This window comes from Aplidium turbinatum, chromosome 1 (genome assembly GCF_918807975.1).
Source record: "Aplidium turbinatum chromosome 1, kaAplTurb1.1, whole genome shotgun sequence".
In the NCBI taxonomy this organism is placed as follows: Eukaryota; Metazoa; Chordata; class Ascidiacea; order Aplousobranchia; family Polyclinidae; genus Aplidium; species Aplidium turbinatum.
In genome coordinates this window covers 62,632,899-62,659,394 of record NC_137472.1, presented here as the reverse complement: position 1 = coordinate 62,659,394, position 26,496 = coordinate 62,632,899, and the positions used below count along the sequence as shown (strand labels likewise).

The following is a 26,496-nucleotide window of genomic DNA, read 5'->3' as shown; positions in this document are numbered from 1 at the left end:
TTGCATATAAGCCGAATGGCCCGTTTCGGTGAGTCCAATCCTTATTTGGTGATTTTTTAATTTTTTTTTTTAAATTATTGGGTACCGTAGCCTAATTATCATTGCCGTTTTAGGGTTAGGGTTAGAGATGAGAGGTTAGGAACTCACCGAATCGGACTCACCGAATAATAGCAGACCCGCATATAAGATGCCAACCCTCTCTAACAAAGCTGTTGGAGTGTCGTAAGTAGTTGCAATAACATTATTACAGTATTTCGTGGAAGTGATGTATAGCCTTGTGATGGGATCATCAGTGGCGCTGGGACATGTTGGGTGGCAAAGACATCGCGAGCTTTATTACATCATGTGGCTGTGTGTTGGGGCACAGCTAGTATGAAATGTGAGCTCAACGATGTAGAATAGCTTTTGCACAAACAATTTTATCCGCACTGCTCTCTTAGGCATGACGAGTGCAATGAAAAAAATGTCTACTTCCAGGTATGGACTCATCTCTTCGGGGCCATCGCTTACGACCGCCCTCTCGTGGCCGTACAAGGTCGAGAGCTGACTCCTACTTGGATACGAGTGCATATAACGAACCAAGGTGGGTGAAAGGATGTAATGCTCTCTCGTGGTGTAATCTCGGTTGGATTGCCGAACCTAATCGAGACGCATCGCTACATAATTGTGCAGGAAGACAATGCAGGTTCAGTTCAAACAATAGTATTTTTATTGTCTATACGTGTGGTTTGCTTCTGAATTGGGTTGATTTCAACAATTCACAGCTACCAATAGGTTTATGTGATGACGTAGGTGTTGACGTCTTTCAAAACTATCATTATGCTTCTTGTCAAGGTAAGGTAAGATTTCTTGTCATGCGAACACAGCGCAGAGCAACCTAACTTATAGTTTAGAATGTTGATAAGGCAACTTATTGGCAAGCCATAGACCACAACACGCAGACTCGTGGCATCGGTCATGCTTCACTGGTTATGCAATTTGTTTCATCTTCAGCCTCACTTTCAACTTCAAGTTAATTCTCTATTTTTTCGTTTTACGTGGTTTACTGTAAATGGTTTAATTATTTTGTGTGAACTGAGAACTTTGATTTGATTCCAAAGACTTGATTTCACTTCTATTTTTTAACATTTTTCCATGACAGAGATGTCATAGCGCCCTCTCGTAGTCGTGCTTCAACACCATCGGCAGCCGTTAGGACAGCGATGCAAGTGCTTGAAGACACGTACAGACAGCAATCCTACTTGAAGGTTTGTAATTGCAATCTTTGTTCTGATGTTCATCTTGTAGTACTTGTTCCTGGTCAGGAACTAACATGCCAATGAAGGATAACATTAGTGCTTGTAAGCGATTGCCGTGTTGTTACACTTTTAAAATTGTTACAATTTCACTTCCAAAGCGTTTTAAACAGATTGTCGTTTGTTGGAAATGTATCTACAAGTCAGAAATCTTGTTATTTTTTGGGCTTTTAACATACGTTTTTGTAGTGTGTAGATCGTTACCTACTTTACTGCAGTATACTTCAGTAGTCTCTCTCAATCCTGACCAGATACCCATGGTACATTTAAGTACGTGGTACTGGTATGTAGGCTACCTATATAGCGTCATTTGTACGATTTAAACTCGTGAACCTAAAATTTTTTTTAACAAATACAGTTATTTTCTTTAAATCCAACCAGAGTGATCGATGGTCACGGTCTGCTGATCATGGAAGCATCTACAACGGACCAATCAGAGCGCGCCGTTCGCCGTCTCCCATTCGTTCCCGGTCTGTTTCCCCAATCAGAAGGTACTTATCAGAAGGTACCAAGGACTTCATATTGTTTGGTTTGTTTACCACGAAACTAATTTACTAATTAGTTAATTTCTCATGTGGTAACGCTGGGAAGTAAAAGATTTATGAAAACTGCCAAAAATGATGCATTTAATTTTAATTCATTCTTCAATGAAATAATTTTGATTGAAATTTTAGTTAAGCTTGACTTTATATTGTTTGATTTGTTTACCATGAAACTGACTCTGTAATTACTGGTAGACGGCTTGACCAGTTAATGGGAGCGCACGTAATAACCTCATAGGTTTTAAACAGCGTCCTCGTTTGAAAGCGGAAGTGGCTACATTTTGATACAGTTCAGTAACGTTAGTTTTGCGTTATGATTATTGCCTTAGTGCTAATGCATTGCACCGAGTCGCATGCGCTTGATTACGTCGTGCCGCCCTGTAGCTCTGAGTAGTTCGTAATTATTGCAGCAGGACTTGGTAACTACTACACAGTGATTTGTCACTTGTACACAAAGCTCTACTCGTGTTAAGACCTCTTTTCAATTCCTTTACGTTTGTGGGTTTCTGCAGCTATTCTGCAGCACCTACAAGCGTAACACATTTGAAAGTGGTTGTGGCTATATTTGAAAGTGGGCGTAGACGCTGGCATCCTTCATCTTGATTCAAATATACCACTACAAGACATTCTGAGGCGAATACCAAAACAAACAATAATTGTGACGTTGAATTAGTTTTAACTCTTTCTCGTCCCAAGATTTTCCGCAATTTGATCGGGAAACCCATGCGGTTTTGTAGATTTTCCTTGCAAGGTTTGATTTCTGATACAATTTCCTAAAACTTAAATATTTCCTCAACTTTGAATTTTTAGATTTTGGCCATCTTGCGTCTCGCGTGTTGAAAGTAATCAATAAACTTCTAAATATTTTGTTACAAACAAAGCATCATGTCACGCACTAAGGAACATCATTCTAATTGCGCTTTGTTGAACTCAGATCGCCATCTTTGTGGCAACAATTTAAGGAACATCATTCTAATTGCGCTTTGTTGAACTCAGATCTCCATCTTTGTGGCAACAATTTAAGGAACATCATTCTAATTGCGCTTTGTTGAACTCAGATCGCCATCTTTGTGGCAACAATTTAAGGAACATCATTCTAATTGCGCTTTGTTGAACTCAGATCGCCATCTTTGTGGCAACAATTTAAGGAACATCATTCTAATTGCGCTTTATTGAACTCAGATCGCCATCTTTGTGGCAACCATTTAAGGAGCATCATTCTAATTGCGCTTTGTTGAACTCAGATCTCCATCTTTGTGGCAACAATTTAAGGAACATCATTCTAATTGCGCTTTGTTGAACTCAGATCGCCATCTTTGTGGCAACAATTTAAGGAACATCATTCTAATTGCGCTTTGTTGAACTCAGATCTCCATCTTTGTGGCAACAATTTAAGGAACAACATTCTAATTGCGCTTTGTTGAACTCAGATCTCCATCTTTGTGGCAACAATTTAAGGAACATCATTCTAATTGCGCTTTGTTGAACTCAGATCTCCATCTTTGTGGCAACCATCCCACGTGGTAGAGCTAGAGAGGGACAACTTTCAAGACGCTTTGGACGACAATGAGTCCAGAAGTGAATTGCTCTTGAAAAAGTTGGCTGACGCTCAACAGACAATGGAGGTAATTATTGGATAACAATCCTGTTTGTGTTTGATTGAAATGCTTTGATGGAGAAAAAAATAAAACACCATTTGTTTCAAAATCGAAAACACACAATAGGCTAGTTGCCATTTCATAGACAATACTGAACCTTAATAGATCACAAGTTCACAGCAATTGATTCATTTCATGATGAAATAATAATACAAGTCCTTGGATCGATTTTAACAGTGGTTTGATTGTTTTTTCGATTTATACTTTATTTGTTCTATTGAGTTATGCAAACAGGAAACTTTTAGTTTTTGCGAGCTTTCAATTGACCTCTGACCTCTGACCTCATGCAATTAACGTAAAACATTTCAACCTCGGAATGAAAACTTAAAGTTATCCTGATGTTGTGGAGTTCAGATTCAGAACGAAAGACTCCGAGATGGAGAAATGGATGTGAACGAGTGCAAAGCCACCATCAGGCTGCTGCAACAAGTCCAACAAGAGCTTGAAACTAAGACACAATTCCTCCAGAAAGAAAGAGAAAGTTTCCTGGCAAAGTCCAAGCATGACGCGGAAGATAAAGAAACTCAACGGCGAAAGTAAATTACTCAGTGTATCAGCTTGGTAGTGGTGTTAATAGAAGACAGAAATGTAACTTTAGTAGGTTTAACATACACAGGTATTTTATAGTAACGTACAAAAAAATACAACATAATTAAATTTTAATATTGATTGTGTTGTATTTTTGGGTATGAAAAATAAAACATGGTAAACTCATTAAAGTTACTTTATTTTGTATGTTTGCGGTACAACAAAGCGAAATCTTTACCAAAGTTTTATCAACGTAAAGTTATTACAAATATTTTGTCTTCATGAGATGTGCCTCGTGCATTAATTTGCTTTCTAAACTCATCATAGACTCATAATTTGTTTCATACCAAATTATATAGAACATAAGTTATATTAGAATACAGAATCAGAAAAAACATTTTGTTAAGCAATTCTTACAGTAGCCAAATCTTTTGCAAATAAATTGTGTTCTTACTGTTTAGACTTTCACTGCTTACCAATATGACGCTGATTTACTAGATGTAAAAAAGTTATTAATGCAACAAAAGAACGTACTTTTGGAAAATGCACCAACCATTCATTTGCTGAGGATTGCTGCTAAATCACTCTCAAAAATTACGTGAAGGCATGCGTTCTTACAATTTGAGCTCTAAACTTGATACAGCGACGGTACGTGGTTCACTTTTTATTCACAGAATAGACGAACTGAATCGGGAATCGAACCGGCTCCGTTGCCAACTTGAGCTGATGCTTGCAGACAAACAACAGCACCACGTCACTCTTGAACATTTGCACAAATCAATTGCAGATTTCAAACAACAAGTTAAAGATATTACGGAGGTTGGCAATTATTTCCAATATACGGTAGGCTACAGTTGTTGTGCTTTAGTCTTATATCCAACAGATTTACGCTCTGTGGTTGAGATTTAGATTAAGTGGATGGGGAAGCAATGAAGCCTATCTTCCTGTACACCTTCAGGTATACCATTGTTAATGCTGAGGTTTATCTTTAACAGCAGAGTTTTCAATGTTATTTCATTTCCTATTATTACCTACTTGGTTTCGTACTTCGCATACGCATCAACAAACGTGTATTGAGTTATTCAACTTCACATACACATCAACAAACGTGTATTGAGTTATTCAACTTCGCATACGCATCAACAAACGTGTATTGATTTATTCAACTTCGCATACGCATCAACACACGTGTATTGAGTTATTCAACTTCGCAGACTCAATCTACAACTAGTTCTGAACTGAACACGACCAACGAGAGGTTAAAAGTTGCTAGACAACGAGGAGAACTGCTGGAAAAGGAAAAGAATCATGCCTTCTCGGAGTTGGAGAAGAACCAGAAGACACAACAAGTAAGTGTTTTCATCAAAGATTAAATATGCATCTTTTAACTTCTATCTTATAAAAGAAAGATGTGGTCATAATAGTGTCAAGAATACCGAATAGGTTATTGATTGTCACACACACGGCTTTAAAGTTTTATAAGTCGTTCACCAGTGAACGATGGTTCTCGGTGCTTTCCAGGTCAGGAAATTGTTGCCATTATATTTCGTGTTTTTGTGAATGTTCTTCGCAATTGTTGCCCACCAATCGATTTGAATGTGGCTGAGCTAAACGCGCCTATAAGGCTAATCTTAAAAATCTAAAAGTGAACATACCCAGCTAGAAAGCTACGTATATTACACGTTGATTTTTGGTTGATTTTAGGTAGTATGGTATCTTAGGTAGAATTCAGGTGTTATTAAGGAGTTTGTGTACACCAACAAAAATTTACTTGTTTAAAAAACATTTTTTTAGAGACATATTTTAGCTATCATTTAGTATGACTAGTGTGTAAATATGATTCTAGAAGTTTTATCAGGGATTATTTTGTGAATATAACTCTTGCAAAAATAACACGTGTTTTCCACGTATATTACACGTGTTCAAAATCCTATGATTATTTGACTAATTTTTAAGGTATATAAGGTAAAATCACACCCAGAAGAGGGCATACAAAAGAGAAAAAATGTTTACCCGAGCAGAAGGATGTTTTACCGGAATTTTTTGTATGTTGATTATATGTTGTTTCCACGTGTATTGCACGTTTCCATCTGTTGAAAAGTAACACGTGTTTTCCACGTATATTAAACGTGTTGAAGTTCTTTCGTTCATTTGGGCAATTTTTAATCTGTGTTAGGTAAAACTACCTCCCAAGGACGGTATAAACAGAAAGAATTCTCCACTCAAGTGGATTGGTGTCAACCACGCTCCTCCGCATTTTTTAGGATATAAGTTAGATTATGTGTTTTTGTAGGTGTCTTTACACGTTTTTATTACGTTATGTAAAAAGGAAACTTCATGACATTTTTTAGTCGCAAATTAATGTGATCTTTTAACGATAGTTCTTAGTGTAAATTTAAGTGGTCTCGCTTACTGATATTAAACAATTACTTACTAAGGTTTGGTACGGTAGCCACTTTAACAAGTCGAAATTCTGCCACTAATAATGACTAGAATGAAACCGCCAACCAATCATAAGGTCCGCTTTAAGTGACGTAAAAATGGCGAAAAGAAGATGATAGAAAGCAAATTAAGTGATGGATTTTTTGTCAGCTGGTTGGCTTAGGGGTTAAGGTTAGGGCTAGAAAGTAGTCCTTTCATTGAAGCGGGTTTGATTCCCACCACTGCTATTTCTCTTTTTCTTCTCTAATTCCAAATAAAGTTCAAAACAAGCACTAACTCTCCGAATGAGTGCTAGAAGGGTCACAATTGGACAGTAGCCTCTTATAACAATATGTGTTATACAAATGTGTTAAATAAATACAAATGTGTTAAATTGTTGATTTCAGATACGTTGCGCGGAAATTAGGTAGAATGTGGGTGTAAAAACACATAAAATCCAACACCAAATATACGTGTAAAACACGTGAAATAGTGTCGACACTTATGCGTGTATTATACGTGAAAATTAACCTATAATCCACGACCCAAGGAACGTAGAATCTACGTGTCAGATACGAGGAAATTAGGTGTAATGCGGGTGTAAAACACGTAAAATCCACCACCAAATATACGTGTAATACACGTGAAATAGTGTCGACACTTATGCGTGTATTATACGTGAAAATTAACCTATAATCCACGACCCAAGGAACGTAAAATCTACGTGTCAGATACGAGGAAATTAGGTGTAATGCGGGTGTAAACCCCGTAAAATCCACCACCAAATATACGTGTAGTACACGTGAAATAGTGTCGACACTTATACGTGTATTATACGTGAAAATTAACCTATAATACTCGACCCAAGGAACGTAGAATCTACGTGTCAGATACGAGGAAATTAGGTGTAATGCAGGTGTAAAACACGTAAAATCCACCACCAAATATACGTGTAATACGCGTGAAATAGTGTCGACACATATGCGTGTATTATACGTGAAAATTAACGTATAACATACGACCCAAGGAACGTAGAATCTACGTGTCAGATACGAGGAAATTAGGTGTAATGCGGGTGTAAAACACGTAAAATCCACCACCAAATATACGTGTAATACACGTGAAATAGTGTCGACACATATGCGTGTATTATACGTGAAAATTAACGTATAATACACGACCCAAGGAACGTAGAATCTACGTGTCAGATACGAGGAAATTAGGTGTAATGCGGGCGTAAAACACGTAAAATCCACCACCAAATATACGTGTAATACACGTGAAATAGTGTCGACACATATGCGTTAGGGTGGGTCGATTTCTCCATTTATCATATAAATTTGAACATAGGTGCGGCTTTACCTTCTAAACATTTCCTCAAAGTTTAAAATCGTTTTGTGCACAGCAACCCATTACCCCAATGACTCTCTGTTTCTGTAACAGGGTTGCCAGATTGGGCAAAAAGTTGCGGAAATTTTTGTCATTTTATCTCATTTTTTCGCCCAATCCGGCAATTTTGCGCAGTGAGCGAACTTCTAATAGTTGTGCGGTTTAACACGCCACAAAAAAACTTTGTGAAACTGACTCTTTATCTTATTCATCCGATAATGATCCGAGTTTCTTGGAGAGTGTCTCAACAAGTAGTGCCTACAAAACCATCCCAATCCCTTGTGTTGCAAGGGAAGCCGATCAAAAGATGGTTTCTGACGAAACAATTGCTGCTATTGCCACTGCCACTTTGCAGGATGTGTTAGGAAAAGACTTCTCCACAGACATCATTATTGACCCACGGGAAGTGAGACATAGCTTAGTCAAGAGGCGTACTGGATTGAAACCAACCCAACATGTCGTCAATAATTTTATATCGCTCTATTTCGATGGGAGAAAGGATGAATCATATGTCTTTGATGACTACCACCACAGGAGAAAAATATAAGAATACCATTACGTTTTACTGACACAACCTGGTGACATCTACATCTCTCATGTCACAAAACCAAGTGGTCGTTTAGTTGACATTTTAAAATGTATGATCGACGAGAATATGAACATGGATGGAATTCGAATAACAGGTTGTGACAGGACAGCAGTGAACACTGGGCATCGTAATGGAGTAATTGCTAGAATAGAAGATTATATCCATTATTCATTATGAAGTTCAGTGGAATATATATTGGCCTACGCTGCCCATCAACCATTGCAGCATCTATTTGAATTATTTGGAAAGACATCTGGTCCAGAAACATTTATTGGTGAAATTGGCGATATTCTGTGGTCAAACCTTATAGCCTTGGACAGTGGTTCTCAAACTTTTTTTGTTGCGACGCCTCTGGAAAAGTTTTCTGGACTTGCGACGCACCAGCAAATAAAAGTTAATGAGGAAAATTATTATTAAAGTTGTGTTTGTTGATACAACAACAAAAAGCAATGCATATTATTTAATGTGACGTGTTGGCTTGTTTGTTTTTACAAAGTTCATTAAATCTTGGGAGAATTTTTGAAATTGCCACCCGCATTTTTCTTTCAGTGTTTATTGGTGATCGAAATTTGCTTTTTATCACCGCCAAGGCAGAAAATCCTGCTTCACATAAATATGACGTGACAAATGGAATAATAATTCGTAGTGCTTTCTTCACCAAAGCTGGATAATCGCCATTCATTGAAATCCAGAAGTTTGCCGGATTTCCTGAATTAAACATCCTTTTCAGGGAATTGTCACAAGAAAGGTCAATGTAGGCTTCTTTTTCTTGTGCAGTAAAAGACAGTGGAGTAGGTTGGACGAAAGGATCACGAATCCATACGTAGTTTGATAAATTTTTCAGGAAGTATTTTGCAAATTTTGACTCGAGCTTGGACAAATGTTGCCCAAATATGCTTCACAAATTTGAAGGCAGCTTCATACTTTTTTTTTCAAGCAAATTGGACAAGAAAGTGAAGTATCGAGAGCTTCCAGACAGGTTTGCTATATCTTCCTTCCACAATAGCAGCTTTTTAACGAATGCTGCAATTTTATCTGAAATGTCATTTTTATTCGGCCCTTGCATAGAAATGTTCAGTTTGGCGAAGATATCACACAAGTAAAGTAAGCCAATTTCAATAAAAAATTGTTCTGAGCTAAACAATCTGCAAGTGGATTATTTTTTTGCTGCAAAAAAGCCTGAAGTTCATCCACCAATTCGTAGAAGCGTTTAAAGAATTTTCTAAGCGAAAGCCACCTGGATGAAAATTAAAAGAGCAAACTCCGATGCGCTGCATTCATTTCTCCACAAAGTTGTTTGAAAACTCTTGACTTCAGTGGGCGTGTTTTAATGAAGTTAACAACTTTGATGACAACTGAAACTGCTAATCAAAGATTAACCTCATGTTTATAAGATAAACTGAATTCAGCTACGAAACGAAACTCTTCTGCGACTCCCTTGGAAAATTGAAACGACGCACCAGGGCGTCGCGACGCACAGTTTGAGAACCACTGGCCTTGGAGATCGCATTGTTTGATAAAATTGAAACTCCCCATTTGCCAAAATTGGACAATTCAAATCTAAGCACAGACCAGATGTACCTTTTGGAAATCTGCCATGCAATCAGTTCTGAGGAATGCTCTGAAACACTCTTACACAAAGATCCTGGGAAATACAGTATAATTATTCACAGGAGCAAATCGAATGTGCCGCTATTATGTTAGTCAAACCCATCCACCAGAAGCTGTTAAGACATTGACACGATTCATTGCAACTGTATACATGGGCCTGTATGGTTTGCACTAAGATGGCCACAGATATCAGCGATGCTCCAGCAGTAGGCTACTTTTCCTTAAGATACAACTCAGTCGTAGACTTGAGCCAGTAGAAGTGCAGTCTGTCATCGACAAATCGATCAAGCAAAATTCTTATGCAGCTCACCCAGAAAACTTGCTATATGCCATATTTCATGACAATAGACCTGCCATTCGTGAAGTAGCTGTTAGGCGAATTCTGAAAGCACGAAAGCTTTCATTTACAATAATATGAAGATTTCATCGCCCTGCTGATCAAGTTAATCTTTAAGCAATGGTTTATATTGATACGATCGAGTGGACACAGATTGGCGTTTCTGAACCTCCATTATTATCATCTAATAAAGGAACTTTGGGATGCAATAAAGTGAGTCCCAGTAAAGTCGTCATACACACCACAGACTCAAGCCGTTGATAGAATGATTCGTGTAGTCGCTGAGGTCAGCCTCAAAACTGTCGGAAAGGAGAAAAGGAACTCTATGATTTATTCTATCTTAGATGCAAGGAAGCAGCGGCCTATATTTGAATCAAAGAAAGACTGTGTTGTTTAGTTTAACATGGCTTTAACTCATTACATTTCAATTATGTTTCGTTTTCACTGTAGCCTACCTATTGAATATAATTTACAGTGAAGTAGAAAATTGTATTTTTCCATACCACCTGGGGTAAGTGGTTAGGAGCACACCATCACATTGAAATTTTAACACTTTATTTAGTATGGCAAGCCTCACCTAAATACCGATTTATGCGACAATCCGACAATTTTATATGAAAATCGACCCACCCTAATATGCGTGTATTATACGTGAAAATTAACGTATAATACACGACCCAAGGTACGTAGAATCTACGTGTAATACACGTGAAATTTCTAGCTGGGTAGATACTTCAAAAGTAATTGCATTTTAATCCAAAAAGGTTATATTTCAAAAAAAAATTGTGAAGTGAAGTTCTTGATATCCATGATCTTGAGAGAACTTCAACCTATTTTTTTAATCGTTCATTTAAAAAAAATCTATGTTTTAATGTAAGAAGTAAGTTGTTCGGATAAAATGTCACACGTTTTGCGACCAAATAACTTTGGTAAAATATTACTTAACCAGGCTCTAATAAACCGGAACACGGAACTTGGACAGAGGTTGAGCAGATGCCAGTCGGACCTTGAGGCGGTGTCGGAACAATTGGATCAAACCAACCACAAGTATGGACATCAGAAAGAGGTCGGTGGTTCGATTCCTACTCTCACTAACTTTAGTGCCATACTTTTCAAGTTCCTACAGAAGCTATTGACATGGAAGCCATTCTGATAAAATGCAATTTAAAATAATATCTGTGGTAAAAGATCCAAAATATTGTATGGGTTTTTCAAGATTGTTTATGACGATTTTTGTTGAAGTAAACTTTTCTGACTCCACGTAATTTTTACAATATTTTCCGACGCTGCTGTTTGCAAAACTTCAGTTTACTCATCCAATGCTTGATTTCGTTTGAAATATTTATGGCTTCATGAAAAGATTGTTTTAGGCATACACAGTTCAGCTGTTGAGATGTTTGTCCTATTTCTAAATGAATTAATTACCCAGTAGAAACCCAGAAAAAAACCCTGCTCTATCATAAAAGAGCTAACTCATATTTTTGTTTTTGTTTTGTCCATTTCTTCCCAGGAGTTCTCCATGTGCCGAGATAAGATGAAGAAGCAAGGAAATGATTTGATAGAATTAAGAAGAAGTCACATGGAGTTGCAAAGTGACCGGGAGAGGGCGTTAAAGTACAACAGTGAGTTGGAGAAAACTCTCAATTCGATCAAGGAAATCAATCAAGAATTGAAACAGGTTGGTGTTCCACAATTGAAACAAGTCACTAAAAATTCCCAATGCTTTCCCACTTCCATCACTATGCATCGTTTGGGCTGCATGGCCAAGTGGTGATAGGCCTGAAGCGACACTCAAAAGGCACTGGTTCGACACCACTCAAGAGCATGCGGATGTGTCTTTGGCAGACACTTAAAGGCATGCCTGAAGGTGGTCACGAAGATTGGCTTCCTTGCCCTCTCGTTCTAAGTTTACACAACTTACAACGAATCCACAATTTAGCTTTTGAAATTTTTCTTGTCACCATCGATGAACATAAATCATGAATAATAAAAGAACTCATTATCAGCTTACCAACCAGCTGCATGGTTGGCTTAGAATTAATCAAAACGTGAAATGGATTTCAGAAAAGCAGTGGGGCTACAGAAATGATGGAACTTCTGAAATGTAAAATAACATATTATTTATGAAGCGATTAAGCGTTGGAGTTTAAGTGGTGATGAAATTACTATTGATTGAGGTTAAAAATAATAATAATTATGAATTATTAATTTATCCATATACATAATATTGAATATTTCATGATGAAGGATATTACTAAAGATTTGACTAATCAAGATAAAATCTGCATGTAGCATTTCCACCTCGTCTTTATTGGGTTTAGTTGCATTCAAGATTTTGTACAGTGTCAGTGACGTATTCGCATTCATCGATACTGTTACGTCACCAGGCGAAGGTGATGCTTGAAGACGACAACACGGAACTTCACGCGGATCTGGCGAAGACAAGGCTGGAGCTGGCTAAGTCGTCAGAGGAAAATGATTCAAATAAAAACCAGCTCGTCGAAAGCAGAAAGGTTAGAATTTTGTTTGGTGATGTAACAAAACATTGGATGAGTAGCTATTGAGTTTATATGACGTAACAGTTAATAACAAAGGCATTGACACCCACTCATTAAAAAAAAACAGATTAATTTTTTGTTTATTTGTTTTGCAATCGTCTTTTATTTTAACGAAATCCATCGATTGAACTTGAGCTCAATGACTTCTTGTCACAAAAGAGAATTATCAAAAAAATAAGTTAAAATATGCTGAACCAGAGAAAATTAAGTATCCTATTGTATAATATTTTACCTGTTAGTCTTTTTAATGAAATAATTATTCACGAAGAAAGATTGTTTGATAACTACACTACCAAACCAAACTACACTATTTCAGTGAAAACTTGTAATGTCATATTGTCATAGTTGTGACGTCAGCAGCTCTTTAAGGGATTTTTTTGATTGCCTCTTTATAATTTGATTCAAGTTAGATCAAAACAATTTTTGATTCTCGTGTTTTTTGTGTTCCAGCATTGCAAGCAGCTGACTAAGGAAGTTCTTCAACTTCGCCCGGAAGTGGACGCGCTGGAGAGAAAACTTAAAGAAATGGAAGGGACTCACAAAATGGACGTCCAGAAGGCAGCGCTATTAGAAGCACAAAAGTCTCAGCTGGCCTGTGAGAAGGAAGATGCTTTAACGGTTTGTTGGCTGTTATTTTGCTTTAAAAATAGCTTTGACTGCACTGTACGGTCAAACCTTTCATGTCCAATTGTCCATGTGATTTCAAACCGGCAATTTCCATAGCTACCTCACATACCTGTGCAGAGGAGAGGTTTTATTTGTTTATATTTACAAATTGACAGACAAAACAAAGTAACTTTAGCGCGTTTAACATTACAGTGCATAGTCAGATTAATCTTATTATTCTCATTTTATGTATAGTGCAAATTTAAAGTAATTCCTGATGAGGACACATGTACGTGTCGAAAATATTAGAGTTTATTTCTAAATAGGTTATGTTATATTTCGTTGTGTAATAAAATATGTTAAACCCGCTAAAGTTACTTTGTATGTCTGTCTATGGTTCAACAAAGCAAACTCTCTACCAAAGCTTTATAAATTGGTTGAAGATTCATAACTTATTTAGTAATATACTGTTGTAATGCTCAACCCTGTGTTATTGTTGTGTCTTGCCTGCCTGTGGTATAAAGATTCATAACTAACTTGTATTATCTTGTACCGGATCTTGTGGAACAAATAAGCCTACTAGTTTTCAGTTGCTACCAGGGTAGCCTACTCCTAAACCTCAAGGTCATGAAAATCTAAGATTTCTTTTAAACAAAAGTAAGCTAACTAGAATGTTGTAGAACGTTTTAATAACTTAGTTCTGTACAGTAACTAATGATGTTGCTCTGGTCAATAGAAACTATCTGCTCTTCGAGAAAGTTTTGAAAACTTGGAAAAACATCACGGAGAGGAAATGAAAAAAATGAGCAAAGATATCGCCGAGATACGTCACGACAAAGACAGAGCGACCGCTCAGTTCAGAGATGCGCAATCGGTGAGTGTGATGTCACAGTGCTTACTGCAAGATTGCAATAAAGATATATTTCTTAATTGGTGGCACTTTTGTAGTAAGAAATCATGAAAAGAGAAATATCTCCTGGCGGAAGTTAAACCACAACAATTAACAATTCGGTTGCATGTCTTGTGATACGAATAAACTTATTTCATCACAATTAGAGCATTAAAAGTGAACTATAGTGAAAAAAATTTGAAAGTGCATCGTGACGGGAAACCACCTTTTTTTCCAATTTGTCGCGATTTGGTAAAGCTGTGTCATTAGTTCTTCTTGCTTATGAGGATTGCTGTCTAGATTTGTTGTCATTCGCTTGATTGCAAGAATTCATGTATTTTGAGTTGACTACTTATTGTTAGGCTATATATTAATGCAGTCGCCTTACCATTGCAAATAGTGCTAGGCTCTATGTCAGAGCCCAAATTCGACTTGTATTGGCTCAGTTGTATATGCTCATTTAACACGAAACACCGGAATAACTACGTTTATTGAACCAACCCATGCGATATAATTCACAATAAAAATTTAACAAACGCATTTCAGTTGAAATATTGGAAAGATACATAATATTCAGCTTCAACGCTTTCAAAACCTTAATGGAAGAACAATTTTATGTTGCTTTTAATTTAATTTTTTTTTTTTTGCAAAATTCAGCAATATTCAAGAATTAAAGAGGAACTTGAATCCAATAACCAACATACACAAGCACAACTTGACCACTGGAGGCAGGCTTGTTCAAAGCTCACCTCATTGGTCGAAGAAAAGGAGCATGACTTGAGCGATTGCCTCACCCAACGGCGAGAAGCTGAGGAGAGCTTAGCTCTCGAGGAGGCACAAAGAAGAACGTTAGAGATCCAGGTATGTCATATAAAGTAGCAAACGATTTAATAACTTAACGTTTGGGTTAGGTACGATAGCAGTTAAAGTCTTTGTATGCCTTTGTGCTCCCCGAAAGGTCAGTTGGAGAGCGAGGGACGAGGAACATCAAGCGGTGCTGGTTCGACTTTCGGGGTGTGCGCTTGAAAAACGCACGTTAAGGACTGCTCTCCATTCAGCTGCATCTAATGGATAGAATAGTTCCCCGGCAACAGAACTTCAACAATCGGAATCTTCACTCTGTCAATCATGACCAGGCCTGCGTCAGTAAATCAAAATCTTTGCAAGTATGCGAAACTGCCAGGATTAAGCTCTTCAAGAAGCTTTCCCAGTCCGAGGATAAAGATTCAATTAATCAATCAATAACTCAGTTGGTTACGATCTCGACTTTAGCAACGAAGATCAATCGAAACGAAATCTCTCTTGTCTTCAGCTGAATGATGCGCAAGTCGCTGATGAGGAGCTCAACCACTTGCGTTCCGAACAAAAGCGACTCTCCCAAGAATGCGCAGAAAACCAGCAGATGATCACTGTGTTGGAGATGCAGAGGAACATTCTGGCCAAATCAGTGAGTATTTTGTTAGGCGACAGTTAGTTTAGTTGTTTTTTTTCCACATTGGTAAGGATTCATTTGACTAACAAAACTCAGCAGTTGAGAACTATGTGACATGAATTAGTGATGCGATACTGATAAGCCAATCCTTATGGGCGAAACACGTGTCTATCACTATCAATTTTTGCTACACTCGACTGCCGAGAAACATCAGTGAGTATTGGTAGAATAGCTGATGATTACTTATTCCATGAACGTGCTGTTTGCAAGATTCAAAACACTGGTTTATGGATTAGTTGAACCTCATATTTGGATTACTGTAGACACAATTGAACAAATTAAATCATAAAAATAAATTGTCACTCACAATGTCTTCCTCTTCTATCACCGGTTTAAATCACTATTTTACTGAGTGAAATTAAGATGATTAACTTAAAGATTTTGTTCTCACTTTCTATCTGCTGTTTGAAAACGCTTGTTAGATTTGGATCCTGGGTCTAGGACACTTTTACAGTATATAGGACTACTTTTTATTGAGACTTTTAGAAGTATCCAATTACTATGTATAAACTACATCAACAAGCAATTTACTGTTTTTCAGCCGTCCAAGACTACAAGTGAAAATATTTGTCAGCCTCAAATTGAAAAGCTGCAAGCCGAACTGGCTTTGATGAAAACAAGGCTACAACAAACAGAATCAGAACGAGACAATCTTGTCAAAAATAAAAATAAATTGGCAAGGGATACTTCGGTAAGGACTATTAGGCCTAAATGCAATGAAAAAATATTTGCAAAATTTTCTCAGTCTAGATATTTAACTTCAAGCTACAACTACGCAAACTTTTATTTGAATATCTTGATGTCGAACTTGCACTCTTGTAATAAACGTAGGCTAACTATGCGATATAATAATAATGTATAAATTACGCCCTAACCAGTCGAGCTTCGAGGTTAAGTTTAAAAAGTTCGCTAAGCATAAATCTGCGCTAGGAAATGCTTAAAAAAGTTTTGGACTTAAGCTTTTCTCAAGAAGCAAACTTACTGCTCTTGTGGGACATCATGCGGTGCTACAGTAACAGAAAGGCCATGAGTACTTTTCGACCCAGGCCAGAGATAATTTTATAATTTCAGGGGCACAAAAAATGTTTTTAGGTGTCCAGAGAACTTGCCAAAACACTGCATATTATTTTACTTTAATGCATTTCTATTTCGCTTTGGTGACAATTCTTACTTTTGAGAAAAAACAAAACCTCTTTTCTAAAGGATTTTCCAAATAGCTTGTTTTCCCACCCTGCCATCTGGTTGGTACCGACCTAAATTATCCGGGGAACGGTCTCGACCCAATAAACTGACTCACCATCCGGGCACTTCGTGTTATTTTCTGCCTTGTTTTCAAATGCATCTCGAAAACATAAATTTATTTTTCATTATCATATCAGCATTAGCATAAACTCATTTTATTTACAATTCTCTGTTAGGTCATGTGTAGATTCCTTTCTCATCGCATATCATTGATGCAGACTCCATTAATATTAAGTCTGTACTGGAGTCAACATACACCAGCACAGTATCACTACTGGAGGAAGGAAGCCTTCTCTTACAAAAAAGTAGCAGCAGAATAGTTTGAGCCTAACATCAGTTCATAACGTGCCCATAAAACAAATGTTCAAAGTGAAACGCATTTTTTAAAAGGAAAATCAACTCATAAACAAAATAAAATACTCCAAAATCCTTTGTTATTTGACTCTTTCCAATATTTCATCAGATTGAATCCCTTGGTGACGTCACCACGCTAAAAGGAGTGAACCAACTTCTTGCCGAGCAACTCACCCAAGCACGACAGGTCAGTTGGGGTAGATGGATAGTGAAACTACCTTTGTTGGGTAGCTTTTACGTTGTCACACGTTGAAACTGCAAAGATTATATGCTTATTATCTATTTTTCTAAATGTAATGAATAGACATATATCCGTTGTGGCAGCTTTTGTCTTTCACATTATCTGCTTTCAAAAAGCATTCCAAATTATTGCATGTCGCTTTCTATTAATATTAAATCTTCTGCAATCACGCCCTTCATTGTGACGTAACACCATACTTCTTCTACAACTGCCTCGCCTGAACCAGGCATCGACGGGCTCGGATACTTTTGTCTAAAGCACAGAAGGTTATGCTCCAAAGTCTAAATAAACGTTTCAACGACGAGTTTTGCATTTTCGCTTTTGGCTTCATATCATCAATCATCATCTTAAACTATGGAAGTTATAAACACACTTTTTCCTTGCATTTAAATATTGAATTACTGTTGACACCAAGTTTAATTTATGTATGCGTTATTTGCTTTAATTAATTTAGGAAGTGGAAACCTTACAAAATCTCTTTGAAGAAAAATCGAGAGCGTATGAGAGAGAAGTGAGAGATTTAAGCAGAGAGAAGCAACAGCTTGATTTAAGATTGGCCAGCATGTCAGATGAACTGAACGCGTTACAGAGCGATCAATCGCGAAGAGCAAGTGACAACAATTCGGAATTGAAAGGCATAAAAGGTAAAAATCTAAACAGTTCAACACACAACAAAATCGAACATGTTACAATACAGACATAATCGATATAACCTAAAAATTTCAAAAGGAAAACAACCTTTGCTTATAAATTAAATTTTTCTTCTTAGTTAAAGACATTATTCTTATTAACTTTGAAAAATAAAAACAGTCTTTTTCCGACAGCAACATTGTCTGTGGATGTTGTTTTGCCTTCATTTAAAACCATTTGAGCGAAATTATTTGCCTATATTCAGCTGAAATGTTATGGATGGAACAAGATCTTAAGGAAAAGAATCAAGAAGTTTCAGTTTTAAAAGGAGAGTGTGCTGTCCTTGAAAACGGGAAAAAGCGAGCAGAAGATCGAATTAAAGTCCTGGAGGAACAGTTGGAAGAGATGAAGATTGCAACAGTTAACGAGTAGGATGGATGATTGGATGTGTGTTAAACTTGTGTATGTATCTTGTAATTTTCATATATTTTTGAGTAGCTCATTGCTTGGCCCCCTTCCAAGCTAACTGTTCAGTATGAAGATCATGCCTCAGCCTTCGGCTCTAGTGTTGGTAGGCCTGAGATGGATTAGTTAATTAAGTTAAATAAATTTAGTTAATTAAGAAATGCACAGCACAACAGTTATGTAGACAAATTATATTACAAGTATACTAAAACTTGATAATTTTTATGTTGTTTTATTTAAACTTAACAATCAGCAGTTGTAACTTACATCAGCTCAGTAGCCGAGTAGTAGTAGTAGTAGTAGTAGCCTTCGGCTGTAGTACTGGTAGGCCTGAGATCGATTCCAGGTCGGGTCATACAAAAAACTTTAAAAAATTGTATCGATTGTATTCTTTCTTGCATAACTCAGTAAGAATACATGAGTAGCTAAATCCAAACAAAGCGATTGCAGAGCGACAATAGCTAATAATATTAACTTACTAGTTGCAGCTCACTTCGACATTATACGGTTCCCATTTAAAGCGGTTTTGTTGACGTTGCACTTGTTAATTTGGATTTTTTTTTTGGATTTTGTTGAAATCAAGTGAGATTTTTGTGATATGTTGAACCGCATTCATCATTTCAAACAAAAATACATTGTTACTAAGACGCTATTTTGGTGATAAATTTCAGCTTATATATATCATAGATATTTTTTGATAAGAAAGTCAACTTTTAGAAGCAGATCACCAGAGAAAGAGCAAGATGAAAAATCCAGCGCCGATCTTCGAATCAAAGCCGCGAAGTTGGAAGCTGCAGAAGCGGAGAACGCGGTCCTCCAGATGCAACTTGTTGAGCTGGAATCGCTGAAGACGTCTCACAGCACAATAATAGGAGTGCTGAAGAAGCACCTGGAACGAAATGGAACAGTAAGTTTTGCACTTCTCAATCGTCTTCTTTTGTATGAGACAGAATTGTTCAAATTTTAGGGCAGGTGATAGAAAACCAGGTGAGTGTAGCTTCGTCCAGTGCTGTTATACCATGCTTTCCATTTGGTGTCTTGTAAATGGGATATTCAAGAATGACATGGTCAGCAGTTTATTCCACCAGGCCGATGAGGGAGCCAGACCTTACTTTTACGTATTGGGATGGAAGCGGCCGACTCCTGTTCCAATTCTACTAAGCTTCACCCAAGTCGGCGGGGGCAACTCCATACCAGGGGGGCGCGCAACTAGGTGAGGTATAAAACCATGGAGTTTGGTGTCGGCTACACACCATGCTGTGGTGTTCCCAGTGTCTTCCACATAATGTGCTGTACTGGTGGTATGATTACTGAATAGTTGTACTAATTCAAGTGCAGCTGGTACAAAAGGGTGTTTTGATTTTAATCGCCAGGAAAATTCCTGAGGTGGGACGCCGAGTTTGGCGTAGAGCAAGTGGTTGTGATCTTCTACCCGGCGATCCAGGTGTATAATGGCTTCCTTTCTGCGTTGGTAGCCAGTATACGGCTTCTCAATGTAGCAAAGACATCAAACATTTCTTAAGTTTTTGTGGAGCAGTCTACTGTGCACAAAGATTTGTTTAAGTCATTATCTTAACAATAAAATTACTTTCAAGTTTTAAGACATCTTTTACATTTGATAAAGATTCCAAAGTTAAGTGTAATATCTGTAATATATTCTGCCATAATTTTTTCTTTAGAGTTCCGGTGACAGCGACAGTTCCGGGTCGGGAAACTCTCTAAATGCAGCTACGAAGGAAATTAAATCATTGAAGCGTGACTTACAACGAGTCATCGAAGGTGATTTGTGATGGATCGATGTTGTGGACAAGCATCTTTCGTTACTTTCAAAATTAAATGCGTTTGTACAAAACGGAACGTCTTTTATGTTGTTGGCTTCGTCTAACCTATACCCAAACATGTTGGTCAACGTCTCTTTTTTTCATCGCTACTGCATCATTTCTCCAGTTTAAAAACAATTTATTTTGGCCTCGATAGGGTCTCATGATAACGGGTTGATTGCAATGCTGCACAGTGTGGACGGTTTCCATATGCGCATAACTACACATCGTGTTCTACCCTCGTTTAAAAGTCAGACTGGGTTGAATATTATTGGAGTAAACAATGGTGTAGAGAATTGATAGAGGAATGCCAATCCACAGTGATCGAGCGATTGAGCAAGTGATTCAATGTTGCTTAGAAACTGGAATTAAAGAAAAACACGTCAGTGACCTGAAGAAGAAATTTGTCGATAGTCAGCGACTCGAGCAGAAAGCTCGACAGGAAAGAGATGAATTGCAAGGGAAGGCTATCATCATGGAGTCATTGTGAGTAACAAACTAAATAGCAACAAAGTCCGAGTGAAACAAATTGAAGAGATTTTCCAATAAAGAGCATTGAGCAAATTATATAGCACGTTCCTTTTGTTCAAATATTGGTTTACAAATTACGCCACTTGTCTTTTATCGCTTTAAAAAACATGAAAATGTGTGAAATACATTTGTGATGATAGAAGCTGAAGATAAATCTGGAACAACTCCCTAGATTTTGGTAAACCTAATTGGTAACAGTGACATACTTCTGTTATCTGGGTGATCGGATAAATGGAAGTGGTGGATGTGAAGCATCGGTGACAACAAGGGCAAGATTGGGCTGGGCAAAGTTCAGGGAATGTGGGGAAATGTTGTATGGCAGAAAATTTTCACTAAGGATGAAAGGAAAAGTATATCGGAGCTGTGTGCGGCCTGCAATGCTATATGGTAGCGAGACATGGGTATTGAGAGAGAGTGAACTGGCAATCCTGAGAAGAACGGAAAGGTCAATGGTGAGAGCAATGTGTGGGGTGAAAACGAGAAAGGAAAAAAGGACTGAAGAATTGTTGGATATGCTAGAGATGAGAGAGACCATAGACCAACTGGCTAGGGCAAATGGAGTAAGATGGTATGGACATGTGATAAGGAGGGAGGAAGGAAGTTTTCTTAGAAAGGCACTAGATCTAAAGGTGGATGGGAAGAGGAAACGCGGTCGTCCAAGAAGAACGTGGAAACAACAAGTGAAGGATGAATTTAAAAAAGTCGGACTGAAGGAGGAAGATGCAAGGGACAGGGTGAAATGGAGAGAAGGCATTAGAACAATTGCTGCGCGGAAACAATCGGCCACCCCCACTAGTGGGGAACAAACCGACGATGGATTATGATGATGATGATGATAATATCCGCCATTTTGTCAAAAATGACTATTTTGCATTTTTCTACGTTTAAAGACTTCATGTATCTCCTGACAAAAATTTGTGCCCCTATGTAGTATGGATTTTGAGATTATTGGTGTGTAAATCCTAACATATTAAATAAATAAACCTAACGTAATAAACACAAAAATTCGTTTATCTCGAAAACTTGAAAATGGCGGATATTAGGTACTGACAAATCACGGCAGAGCTGTAAGCTTTAGGTTTTGACGTTGCCGTCAAAGTTTCATCAGATTTTTGACAAAACTTTGTTTTCTAGAAACGATTCCAGCCAAGATTTATTAAAGGAGCTTGATGAGATGCGAGAGGAAAAGTTCAACCTTGAAAAGCAGCTCAGCAACTTCCTAACGACCAAGACAAGCCAAACTCCACCGACTACGCTTTCGTTGCCTGAAGATCTTGACAGGTAATCTGGCAACAATATAGCCTACTATTAAATGCTTTAATATTGACTGCTTAAAACCATAATAAACCGCATCCTTCATTCTTCTGAAACACGTTACTGCTGAAGCTTTTTCACAGAAAAATATCTCTAAGTTGTAGAAATTCTTGTTTGTTGTGAACACAAAATTGAGTGCTGTTACAACAAAATTATGCTTGTTCTACACGATTTCAAGGTCATTTTGACGTTACAAAGTGTTTCTTGTGTCACTTTAAGACAAAGCAATGAAAGAAGTAGCAGCAGCGCATCCTACTCTAGTCCAGTGCTGCTCAAACTTTTTTGTGCCGTGTACCGGCTGAGCACCTTCCATCACTTGACGTCCCGGTAATTTGCGAAAAAAAGACAAGAGCAAAGTCATTAGTATTACTTTTGTAACAAATACACAAAAAAAAACACTTTTATTAATGATCTTTCGAATTTTGATGCGAAGTGTGCGCTTGCTTATTTGCAACCAGCTTATCCAATTGCGGTTCGATGGAAGACAATGCTACTAGCTTCAACAAATCTATGTAAAAACATGCTCAACTCACTACAATCATCTGATATTTTGAAGTGAGAATGTGGCCGATCGATTGAGCCTCTCACTTCTCTACTCGTTACTGGACGCTGCAGGTATAGTCAAGCACCTGGACACAGCACAAACACACAAAAAGGATGATCATCTCGCATCGAACATTGCGATACTTTATTGAAATAATGGATAACAATTACGAAATAACATTTCTTTGTGACGTAACTGGAAGTCGTCGTAGTAGCGGGCGACCAAACAGTCTATAGCTGGGAAAGCAGATTGAACATTATCGTTGCCTAAAAATTATGATATAGACGTTCTGATCAACATTTAACAAATTACTCAATTTACAGTTTCTTCTAACTGACCGCGTACCAGCAGCCAAGTGCTCGCGTACCGGTACGCGTACCGGCGTTTGAGTAGCACTGCTCTAGTCCAAGTAGCGGTGGCGTGCCACTTCTAAAGTAGCGAGTAGCGTGATGCTGCTGAAGTAGCAGATGCCCACCCCTGCAAATAGACTTGGTTACCTTGTAATACGCTCTGTGCAAAATACATTTTATAATATTGTTTCATCCAATGTACACAATTTTCTGTCTAAACATTATATATTAATCATAGGTATATAACCTGTCTTTTTAATAATCATAAACCTAAATAGGCCTAGTGAATGCAGTATCACTTTATGTATATACTTGTTAAACACACTGGGTTAAATCATTTGTTACTTCTACGGGACTAATGACGATTTTTTTTTTTTTTGACTTCATCATTATGATCATTATGACGACATTGATGATGAATCATTATGATTCTTTATTATTAAATTTTAATGTAAAATCATTTTTGAAATCTGCTGGTGATGAACTTTGCTTTAATAAACGTTTTTCCACAAAAAGATCAAATTTAGTAATTGTTTTAACTAACACTGTGACGTTACACTACGGGAAACCTGAAACAACCATCAATTTATCCATTTTTCTGCGATCAGCATTTCTTCCTCAATTAGCCTTTAACATTAAATCTTTTTGCGGCAAATGTGTGTATGGCTTTATTTGTGCCATGGGCGATAATCTCAGAAGTTTGAAATAATTTAAACTGAGTCTCTACAATGTTTAGTATGTTACACTACGGGACGTTACACTGCGGGACACATTTTCCTTGCATTGTTTAATTCAAAACAAACGAACGAATTCAAGAACAAAACGAAAGATTCACAGCAACTTATGCATCAAATAGCATTCTGTGTTAGTCGGTGTGTATGCATTTATGCACTTGTAAAGGCATGTACCAAGTTCTGATATTTGCTTCCAGGTAAACTGTAAATAATCCTACCAGCACCTGCCATCAGCTCAGGCTCCACTGTTTTAGCCAAAATATTCTTTAGGTTTATCACTCAAATATCATCATCCTCTGGATATTGATAGTGATTAGGTTCACACGATGTTGGATACCGTACTTAACTCGTATCCTTCCTTCAGGTGTGTCTAAACCTTCCCTACACAGGAATTTTTGTCATAAATTACCGCAACCCATGAGTTTTCAATTTTGTCATCTTCGTCTCTTTCATTTTGAAAATCAGTAGTTTAATGATTTGTTGACGAGAGATATATAATTTAGAATTGGTTCTTGCTGTTCTAATGTTATTTGATGGGCTTTTCTAATTCCATTCAAGGCAGGTTCTGCATCAAATTTTCCCTTCCACTCCTCTTTCTTTATTGTTTCTGTAATTTCATCTTTAGTAGTTTTTATGATTTTGATTTTAGAATCTTCATTGACCTGGGCAGCAATCACAAAAGAATCTAGGTCATGTACGATAATTTGTCTGGATATGACACGATCATAAACCGCCCATATACTACCACCAAGTTCTTGTAATTTTCTTATTCTCGGTGATTGCGGAAGTGCTTTTCTCCTTCTTGAAATAGCCTTATTCCTTGCAGAATCTGTCTTATATTGCAATGTTGGTGTTATTGTTGATTTTGGGAATCATAATGGGATGCTATGTTATAGCACCAGTAGAAGTTAAAAGAAGAAGCTGCAAATACATTAGTTTGTGTCACTGTAGCCCAAAAACTATTTAAATTTACTCAAAAATTGACCGCTATATCACTTGGCGAAAACAAGGCATTTTGTGCAATATACTCAACAACATTTCCTCACTGGTAAAGAAGGCTAAAAATTTGTGTTCAGGATGTAGAAATTTAAAAATAAAGTACACAGTGTGAAACTGTAAAGCAACACCATTCCAAAAATGTATAACAGGTACCCATTTGACAGATATCAAAAATTTACCAACTTTCCTCTCCCATATGATTTTGCCCCACTACGTTTAAAAGCCTGCCAAGCCTCAATGAAAAAATTCATTCAGTAATAAAACACTATTAGTGTTTTACTGTTTGGCTTCACCAGCCCCCAGTCGTTTTGTCTGTGTCAGATTGTGCTTGAGTTATAGCCAATTGTTAATTTTGCAGGCAGGAAGCAACTATATTGACAATGTGTACTGGAAACACCCCATTGATGATGTCCCAACTAAATCACATGAAGAAGAGAACTCATCCTTTCAATATTGGAAACCTGTGGAATATTCTTTAAACTCAATGGACTTTGAAGAGTTGTGTGGCTGAATAACTCTGCCTGTACATTGCGAGGTGTATTTTGCATTTCCGCCAATGCTTCAATGCTCGCCATGTTATCTGTTGTTATTTGCTCTTCAACAGGTTTAATGCAATAATGTGTTTCCTTTCAAAACAGTGGGCTGGTAATGTGCATCTCCTCTCCTTGGTGGGTGCAATACAATAAATAGTGTGGAGTGTTTGCAAGTGCTTTAATCATACTGATCTGTCACAGTGTCAATACTCTTTATAAGTTGGTTTGCAGTATGGAGCAGAACTATTCTGCCTTACTCTAACATATACAACTTGACAGTAGCATCAAGGTCAATGTCCTGCCATGTAATAATTCAGTGTTTGATATTTAAACTGCTCTGTACACGGTTTGTTGTCATTGGCATCAAGACTAACCTTGTGCTGCAAATATTGTTGTTCTTGTGGATGTAATGAAGCAGCTGTGTGGTTACACAAAGTTAGTTACATGTTTTATCAACTGTATTCAATGTATATAATATCATGTTTGCTTAACTGCCTTTTACATTTTGACATGTTTTGTAGTGTATGTTGAAACTGATTGTGCATTATTTGTTGCCATGACAATTTGTCACACAAGTGAACCCCAGAAATCATGTTAACGTTTACATTGCGTTTAATGAATTAAAAAAGTGTGAAAACGAAGACACAAAATTGTTGACTGTGTTTACAAAAAAGTTGGAGATTTAAGGGACCAGAAACCATAAAATGAATGATCAATTTTCTGTGGTTTTTAGGGGTCAGCCTCTTCTATCTGATGCTTCTCAGAAGCTGCTGTGTCTGATAGATTTTTGTTTTGAAACTCATGCTAAATTGCATTTTTTTAAA

The 26,496-nt window shown here is 37.3% G+C and overlaps 1 protein-coding gene across 1 annotated transcript; it reads left to right on the top strand.

Moving 5' to 3' along the window:
- On the top strand, window positions 1-26,492 carry LOC145785268 (uncharacterized). Its single transcript, XM_082597254.1, has 24 exons — window positions 1-28; window positions 478-583; window positions 1,142-1,247; window positions 1,677-1,786; window positions 3,330-3,462; window positions 3,850-4,031; window positions 4,698-4,842; window positions 5,238-5,372; window positions 11,320-11,436; window positions 11,881-12,048; window positions 12,758-12,883; window positions 13,379-13,546; window positions 14,271-14,408; window positions 15,081-15,284; window positions 15,736-15,870; window positions 16,457-16,606; window positions 17,621-17,698; window positions 18,207-18,396; window positions 18,648-18,802; window positions 19,554-19,754; window positions 20,527-20,626; window positions 21,027-21,153; window positions 22,333-22,479; window positions 25,498-26,492. The coding sequence occupies exons 1-24, from the start codon at window positions 16-18 to the stop codon at window positions 25,616-25,618; spliced, it is 3,255 nt and encodes a 1,084-aa protein (XP_082453380.1). The 5' UTR covers window positions 1-15; the 3' UTR covers window positions 25,619-26,492.
- The last annotated feature ends 4 nt before the right edge of the window (window positions 26,493-26,496 follow it).